Source organism: Vicia villosa, linkage group LG4, assembly GCF_029867415.1.
Source record: "Vicia villosa cultivar HV-30 ecotype Madison, WI linkage group LG4, Vvil1.0, whole genome shotgun sequence".
Lineage (NCBI taxonomy): Eukaryota > Viridiplantae > Streptophyta > Magnoliopsida > Fabales > Fabaceae > Vicia > Vicia villosa.
In genome coordinates, this window is record NC_081183.1 from 92,110,315 (window position 1) to 92,119,469 (window position 9,155).

At 38.7% G+C, this 9,155-nt stretch overlaps 1 protein-coding gene across 1 annotated transcript; it reads left to right on the forward strand.

Annotated features, from left to right (window-relative positions):
• The first annotated feature begins 6,310 nt into the window (after window positions 1-6,310).
• Window positions 6,311-7,834, forward strand: LOC131597521 (uncharacterized). Its single transcript, XM_058870214.1, has one exon. It carries the CDS (start codon window positions 6,311-6,313, stop codon window positions 7,832-7,834), a length of 1,524 nt encoding a protein of 507 aa, XP_058726197.1.
• Window positions 7,835-9,155: the final 1,321 nt, after the last annotated feature.

The following is a 9,155-nucleotide window of genomic DNA, read 5'->3' on the forward strand; positions in this document are numbered from 1 at the left end:
TCAACATGGTAAATGCTAGACGACCTTTGTCTGAAATCGAAGAGCTGGAGAAATGGCTGACAAGGCAACAGGGAAATGTGGACGTTCCACCAAAGGGCGAAACTTTGAAAGATTACCTTTGGGATTGCCACGAGAAGAATGGAGGAAAAATGCTGATGTGCCCAAGATGCTCTATAATGCTGAATCGAAGAATCCAAGCTAACTTCGAGAGGACCCTGAGAGAGAGATTGGAGCAGCCTTGGAGAGGCGGAAACCTACTGTTAAAGATATACCCAAGAACTGCGGAAAGTTTGGTGAGTTTCTTGGTCAGATGCCACAAAGCAAATACAAAAGTGGTGTTATGTCCCAGGTGCGGAGCAGTGTATGATGAACTCCTAGCACGTTCCCTCAAAAGGAGTTATTTTATCATGAATCGAGAAACCCAAGGTCTCCGTCCTGATATATATACGTTCGAAAACCGAACTTCATATAAGAGGCCTGACAGTTCTCACCCTAAGGCACGAAGGGTCACATTCAGAGTCCCTGCAGATACACCTAAGGACAGATGGGTGCAAGCTGGCGCAAGAACCAATAAGTGGAGAAGTTGGGACCAAGGAGGAAGAACTGCAATGGCCTATAGGAAGCAATTCCAGACCTCAAATCGAGAGATGTATAGGCTTGAGAATTACAAAGGTAGAAATCCTATGTCCAGATCCCAATGGAGACGGCACCAGAGAATGAAGAAGGCCCAAAGAGAATACAAGCCAAGGGAGATTGGAGAGTCTAGCAGCAACCAAGTCCAACACCAGGGGGCAAAGGCAAGCAAACCTCCGATAGAACGCAGACTCTTCGAAGCTGAAAATATTTTAGAAGAAGAAGAAAAGATGCGTTCCAATTCTTGGAAGGGAGAAGATAGAATGACAAATGATTTCGATTCAGATGGAGTATCATCTCTCAACTTGATATGCAACGTGGTGTCAGTCCTCCCTCACGAATTCAATCAAGAAACTGAAGTTGAGGAGTGTGAAGAAACTGACGTCGAAGAGATGACAAAACACAGACCTGTGTGTTACTACGTGCTAAACAACAGAGCAGTTGAGGAGCAGAATGCTTTCTTCGAAAGACCTGACGAAGGCATGCGAAATCATCTGAAACCACTCTATATAAGGGCTAAGATTGAGAACGTTGGTATTAACAAAGTTCTGGTAGATGGAGGGGCGGCAGTGAATCTAATGCCCCAATACATGTTGAAGAGAATTGGTATGTTCGACACAGATATAAGGCCTCATAACATGGTTTTGTCAAACTACGAAGGCAAAATTGGGCAGACTCTGGGAGTTGTTCAAGTAAATTTAACTGTGGGTTCTATTACCAGACCAACTATGTTCATGGTGATACCAGCAAAAGCAAATTATAATCTCTTGTTAGGAAGGGAATGGATCCACGGAGTTGCTGCGGTGCCTTCAACGATGCATCAAAGACTAACCATTTGGAGACAAGATGGCATAGTGGAGAACATCGAAGGAGACCAGAGTTATTATATGGCTGAAGTTAATCAAGTCAACAAAACCAGCTTCGACAGGAACCTGGGAAATATAGGACCTTGCCATGCTGCGGAAGATATATACACTCCAAACAAGAACGCATTATACTATCTATCTTTACACCCAAATGGTTTCCAGTGGAATAGAGAGATAATGGACGGTCCAGAGGATGTCGCATCAAATGAGAATTTTCCAACAATACGGCCAACAGGCTGGGACGACGATGTTGATGATGTCTGAGTCCTCCTTCTTTGAGAAGATTTCGGCTTATATAGCCGAGAACAAAAGAAACACGGCTATCGAAGCCGAGTTATCAAACATGACGGTAAATTCGGTTTCAGAAAATAAGGAGATATCAAATTCAAGGTTACATGCGTCCTCTCAATCTTTTGAAGATCCAGTTCGAATGGCAAACACCATAGAGGAAGAACTTACCCAAAAGCTGGACGCAATCTACGACGAAGAGCCTCTGGGATTCGAGAAAGACCCTATGGCCTCGAATATTAAAATGTTAGCCCAAGATCCACTTGAAGAAGTAAATCTTGGGGAAGGAGATCGGAAGAGGATAACGTATGTTAGTGCAAAACTGGAACCAACTCTAAAATCTAAAGTCATTACTTTGCTGAAAGAAAACAAAGATTGTTTTGCGTGGGATTACGACGAAATGCCTGGTTTGGCACGAGACTTAGTCGAACTAAAGTTGCCAATCAAAGAAGGGAAAAATCCGATTAAGCAAACTCCAAGAAGGTTTGCACCCGAGATCCATTCGAAGATCAAAGCAGAGGTAGAAAGACTCCTGCGCTGCAAGTTCATCCAGACCACGAGGTATGTTGAATGGATTGCTAATATTGTACCAGTTATTAAAAAGAATGGTTCTTTAAGAGTATGCATAGATTTTCGTGATCTAAACGCAGCAACACCTAAGGATGAATATCCTATGCCTGTGGCAGAAATGATGGTAGATTCAGCCGCAGGTTTCGAGTATCTGAGTATGTTAGATGGATACTCTGGATATAACCAGATTTTCATTGCAGAAGAAGATGTATCTAAAACAGCTTTTCGTTGCCCAAGGGCAATAGGTACATACGAATGGGTAGTTGTCGCACCCTAAATTTTGACCTAAGTTTTTTTTCCATCTGCAATACATCTAGTCATAATAGGTTCATTTACATCCATTATCCTTTTATTATTTATTTTTTAATAATTGACTTATTTATTGATTTGAAATGTCATTATTAAATAAATGAATATTAAACTCAAAATTATAAATTTGAAAAAAAATAACAAAACAATGAGTTTTCTTCAATTTATGTTTTATTAGCATTTGCATCTTGCATCTTTTTAATTAATTAAATATGACTTGTTTTTGGGTTAAAATAAAATAGGAATAGAAATAAGATTTCATTAGTTTTAGATTACATCAATAGTTTTATTTACAACAGGCCTACTTTCTTTGGCCCACTCCTTTTTTTTTTCATGTTCAAACATTGGTTCTATTTTTTCCTTTAAACTAGTTTGCATCAGACAAAACAAAACAAAAAAATTCTTGCTCATAAGATATGGTCCCACGCCAGACAACCTTGCTGTCCACTACTCTGAACTAGTTCAAAACCTTGTGGCTGCTCCACTGTACCAGCCTGCATAAGTCCAAAAACAAACAAAACTTCTGTCCAAAAACCTGCAGCAAAAGCCAAGTCTTTCACCAAAATAGCCAAGACAATACCTGCACAAAAAAAGCATAGAAACAGATTACTAAAATTGTTCAAAACCTATACCATTTTCCCCCCAAAACCGACTTGAATCCATCTATAAAAAGGGAGGAACAACAACACAGAAGGGGGGCGAAAAACCCTAGAAGAAGCAGCCACCAAAACCTAATAGGAAAACTCGGTGACCTTGCACCTTGCTCTGCTGAACCATAGTCTCACCTCCAACATACCTCACACGCTCAAACGGTAACCCTCCAAACCAACACTCATAGCATATTTCAAACAACATCACTGACCTCAATACCCTGCACACAAAGACATACTCCCTCACAAACCTTCATCAAGCAAACCCTTCAACTCAGAACATACAAACTAATCTTCACTCACACTCTCAATCTCCCTGCAAACCTCAAACCTCTACTCTAAACCGTCAAATCTCACATCCACCCTCAATCTCATACCAATAAGACTACACTCAACAGAACCCTCATATCTCATCCTCCCAAACTCGTTCATCAGTAATCCACACAAACTCTGATAACCATACACTACAAGAACACCTAACGCACAGAACATTTAAACACGCATCGAGCAACACAAGATCGCAGAGCAGATACAGAAGCAGAAGAAAATATCTTGAAACGCTCAGAGCAGAGAGATTTGAGGAGTTACCTTACCCTGATATCACCTTCTGAAGCTCTCACGCTCGGTAGATCTTCCGTAAACTTTGATTTATTAACTGTTGCTTTATTTTGTACATTGCATTTTTCTGTTCCTCTTGACTTCAGATGTATCACGTAATTATCAGCTAAACATATTGAAAATTGGGGCTTAGGGTTTATGGGGATAAGGTATCAACTGGATTTACGTGTGTTTGCTGTATGTTTTGGTTCCATGGTGATTCGAGTTAGAGCAAATCCTTGAGAGCGAAATCGAGTGAGATCCATGAGAGAGCACCGATTGAGAGGAGAGAGGCCATTTGGTTTTTTAGGTTAAGTGTGTGGTGTGAGGAACCGGTTCAAACCGGACCGGGTCGGGAGCATAGGCCCATCTGGGTTCTTTTTATTTTTATTTTTTATTTTTAATCTTAATTTGATCCATAACTGCAGGGCCCAGCGCCTAATTTAATCTCAGCACCTCCATTTCAATTTTGTTTTTATTTTAATAATTTTCAAAAAAAATATAAGTACTAGTAGTAATTTCTTCTTGCCAAACTTTAAAAAAAAAACGAAAACAAATCTTTTTACTAAAAAAAAATATCCTTTTTCACTTGAAGTATTTTCTTACAAAAAGATCAAAAAATATTTTCTCTTAGATGTATGTTTATATTTTCTTTCTAAATAATTTAAAATAACAAACATATTTTTCTTTTAATTCATTAATCTCACTTCACACTTCAAATAGTTTCTTAATAAATCTTGGTCAACACCAAGTATCTTTTCGAACTTCATTTGTCACAATCAAAAAATGTTTTAATAATCGAATCGAGTTTTTGTCAATAATGGATGAAAAGAGGGGGTTGTACGTACTTGTACAAGTTGCTCTAAAGCATTTAGACGATGGCCGTTAAGCTTTTGTTTGAATGCTTTGATTCCATTAAGGACCCTTAAAATTCAATTTGCCTCACCTTTCCCTACAAAACGTTTTTTTATCAAATCGATTTCGGTTTATAATGGATGAATCAAGAGGGGGTTGTACGTACTTGTACAAGTCGCTCTAAAGCATTTAGACGATGGCCGTTAAGCTTTTGTTTGAATGCTTTGATTCCATAAAAAAAAAACCTTTTAACTTAGTTCGCAACACTTTTTTTCATAAAAGAGCGATTCACACGTCGTTCATTAAAATCAAACAACAAAAATTCGTAGTTTTACCCCGAACTACGATTGCTCTGACTTTCCCATTGCACTAGGGAATACGTAGGCACAAGATACAAATGTCTTGGCGAGCACGATAATAAAAAACTTTAATTTTTGTTTCTTTCTCATAATAATAAAAACGCAGGTAAATATCACGCTAACAATTAATCACAAGAATAACTAAATGGGTCCCATCGAGTACGATGGAGGTGAGGGGTGCTAATACCTTCCCCTTGCTTAACCGACTCCCGAACCCTAATCTGGTTATCATATTTATTTTATCCCTTTTATCTTTCTTTGTGGGTTTTATCATTATTTTCCCTTTCCCTTTGGAATAAATAAAATTTGGTGGCGACTCTGTATTTCGAATGTGAAGACGCTCGAATATTTTTGGCCGGCCGCTACAGCTGGCGACTCTGCTGGGGATCACCTAAGAGAGTCAACCCTAATTTAGTTTTATTGTGATATTTGCTATCTTTATTTACTTGCTTCTTTATTGTCTTTATTATATCTTTGTTTTATTTCTCATTATTGTGGTTGGAATCTCTTGATTATTGGCGCATGTGAGAAAAAGCTCTACACCCGAGCTCGAGTGATACGTAAGATAAGATGGTGGTCTAGTATTAAACTCGCTTGACGTAGTGTCAAGTGGGAGGTACTAAAACCCCGCTTGGAGTAGGTCCTTTGAGGAGATGTTTATGACTAAGTAAGTTATTTACTTGGGCTATGATGTTTTCAATTTGGACCGCCGACTCTAGGGACCTTTAGAAAAACCCTAAACCATGACTTTTAGGAAATGGTGGTTTCGCACCCAATTTGCGTAACGTAACTATTACCGTGGATAAGTGCGAAAACCACACTCAGAATAGGCTTCATTTGAAAACACAGTTGGATGGTAAGTTATTTATTAGATGACTGAGTTTTCAAAAGGAGTTTATAACTCTGAGAACCGTGTCTAGAACCTTTTCAACATAAAAACCTTAGACTGTATGCCAAGTAATTTGAATCTTTCTATGTCCAGTTGATTGAAAATCCATTATTTGTGAATCATACATGATATGACAAGTCATTCATTTTTGCATAAATCCTCATCGTGCATCTGCATTCATTTGCATTCTAATTCCCAGAATCCATCACTCATACCTTTCTTTACCCAACAGTAATAAGGCAAGCTAATTTCCAGACATCTTTATCAGACGTGAAGTGTTACTCGACAGAAAAGATGGAAGACCTTGAACAAGAGAATCATGAATTCCGTGATGATGTAACTACTCTTCGTGTCGGTGTGGAAAGATTGACTGCTTTGGTGGAAAGCTTAGTGGCTGCTCGAAATCAACCATCACCTCCCCCATCTCCTCGTGCCACTCAAATGCAAACTGAAGTTCAGACTACGGCGATTTGCGAAGTTTCTACTACTAGTGTTTCTGTGGCTCCTACCACTGGTCCCTCTCACTATCAGATGCCTAATGGATACCCTGGGGGCATGTCTTACAACTTTGTGCCAGAGGGATACCATCCTGTTACTGGAACTACTCAAGTTACTCCTGTAATGACTATGACTCCACCTCTGGTACATACCGTGCCACAAGCTGGGGCACCCATTTACCAAGTTGAGCCCAATGAAAGAAATGAAGCTTATGATAATTTCCAAGACCAATTCCAAGAGATGCGAAAGGAGATTAAGGCCCTCAAAGGGAAGAATCCATTTGGAAAGAATGCTTATGATATGTGTCTTGTGCCAAATGTGAAAATACCTGCCAAGTTTAAAGTGCCTAATTTTGAAAAGTATAAAGGGAATTCGTGTCCTCAGAGCCATTTGACCATGTATTGTAGAAAGATGGCCACTCATACCGATGATGATAATTTATTGATCCACTATTTTCAAGATAGTCTAACTGGTGCTGCTTTGAAATGGTACATGGGATTGGATAGTACTCATATCAGTTCTTTTGATGACCTTGTTGAAGCGTTCATTCGACAATACAAGTATAATGTTGACATGGCTCCTGATAGAGACCAACTCCGAGCCATGGCACAGAAGGAGAAAGAGTCTTTCAAAGAGTATGCACAAAGATGGCGTGAGGTTGCTGCCCAAATCTCTCCTCCTGGGGAAGAAAGAGAGATGACCAAAATATTTTTAAAGACTCTAAGCTCATTTTACTATGAGAGGATGGTTGCCAGCGCTCCGACCGACTTCACTGAAATGGTGAATATGGGAATGCGACTAGAAGAAGGTGTACGAGAAGGACGGTTGACTATGGAATCTGGATCGTCGACTGGAACCAAGAAATATGGAAACAACTTTCAGAAGAAGTGGGAAGATGAAACTATTGCTTTTACAATTGATGCCGCACAATTCAAGCAACCATACCAACAGTCGTGGGCAGCTCCTCCTCATAATTCTTCACAGAATGCTCCTCAGAATGCAGCTCAGAATCAGAATCGTCAACGGAATCAGAATATACCTCAAAGGAACCAACAGAAGGGGGATCGTCGAATTGACCCAATTCCAATGACCTACGCTCAGCTATGGCCATATTTAATTGAGAAGAAAGCAATAGCTCCCAGACCAACTCGACCTGCAAAGTTTCCATTTCCTAAGGAATACAATCCAAACGTCAAGTGTGATTTTCATGATGGGATAGCAGGTCACTCCATTGAAGATTGCAATATCCTGAAGGAAAAAGTTCAAGATCTGGTTGACAAAAAGATGCTCTCTTTCAAGGATATTGGTCCTATGTCATGATCAGTGTTGAGACACCAAGAACATTCCTAAAGCCAATGGATCAAATCAGATCATTGAGCCACTTTTTATCATTTGCATTTACGTTTTTTCGCTTGTTTGTTAAGTGTTTATTTGCTTTTGAACATTGTTAACTTTAATGGTAATATTAATGAAATGAGCATGCAAGTTTTGAATCAGTCCATTCGTATTCACTCTTTCTTTCTTTTATTTTATTTTGTTTTCTAAAAAAAAATGAAAAAAATATGTTTATGTTTCTCCCATTTTCTTTATTATACTTTTGTTTAAGCAAGTATTGGAGGGAGGATGACGAAAAACGAACACCCAATTTGCATCAGTATGCTTTCAAATAAAACTTTGTTAATGATGTACAGGCATTGCTTCAAATCCCCAAACACTGGAGATATAAGGAAGATAATCCCTCGTTAACCCTTTTGGGCCTTAGAAGTAGGTGTTTTCTTTCTGTGCGAAATTTAAACCCTTCATCAAAACCGGGGGCAGGGTAGTTGTTCAGTTAAAATGACTAATGCATCTGATTTCCAAGAGAATCATTTCATGGGAACCATTCCCGACCAAAAGTTCAACTGCATCCTCACTTCGTAAACAATGTCGAAGTAGTAGTGAACGTTTAAAGCTTACAACAGTTATTTCCCTTGGAACATCAATATGGCAGTCACAACTCTCAAATTCTCATATCATTGAACAAATGTCACACGAGTTATTCCAAAAAAAAAAATCAAAGAAAATCCCGCTAAGTCAAAACCTAAACTTAGACAAAAAAAAAATAGGGATAAAAAAGTCAAAATAATAAAAAAGAGATCAAAAGATCATAGTCAAAAGAAAAAAAAAACAAGAGCAAACTTGTGTGAATTCCAAAAAAGAGTAGGTGAGTGCCACCTATTGGTTCTCAACTATCATATGCAAATTCTCTTGGAAGTCAAACACTTGAGAGTCAACTGAACTTAGGACTGGAGTACATCACGAAGAATGGGTGGGTAAAAATTAAAATTTGAGCCTATATCCTTTGTTTCTTAAACCGTGAACCTGGCCACGTTATAACCTTTGAAAGTCCTAATTGAAGCAAGGTTTCTTTTGAAAGCATACTAAAGCAAGGTTGCGTTAACCTGACTCCTGAATATTTGCTAATCATTTGTTTTGATACCACGCTATCACATCATTTTTCACCTTGAAATCCAAACTTCCATCGTATCCTCATTGGAATCTATTCATCGTATACCACAATTTCATTTCAATAAATGATTTGATTTCAAAACTCGCATGCACGTCGCATTAAAATTACCATTTTTGAATTGAATAGTTTCAT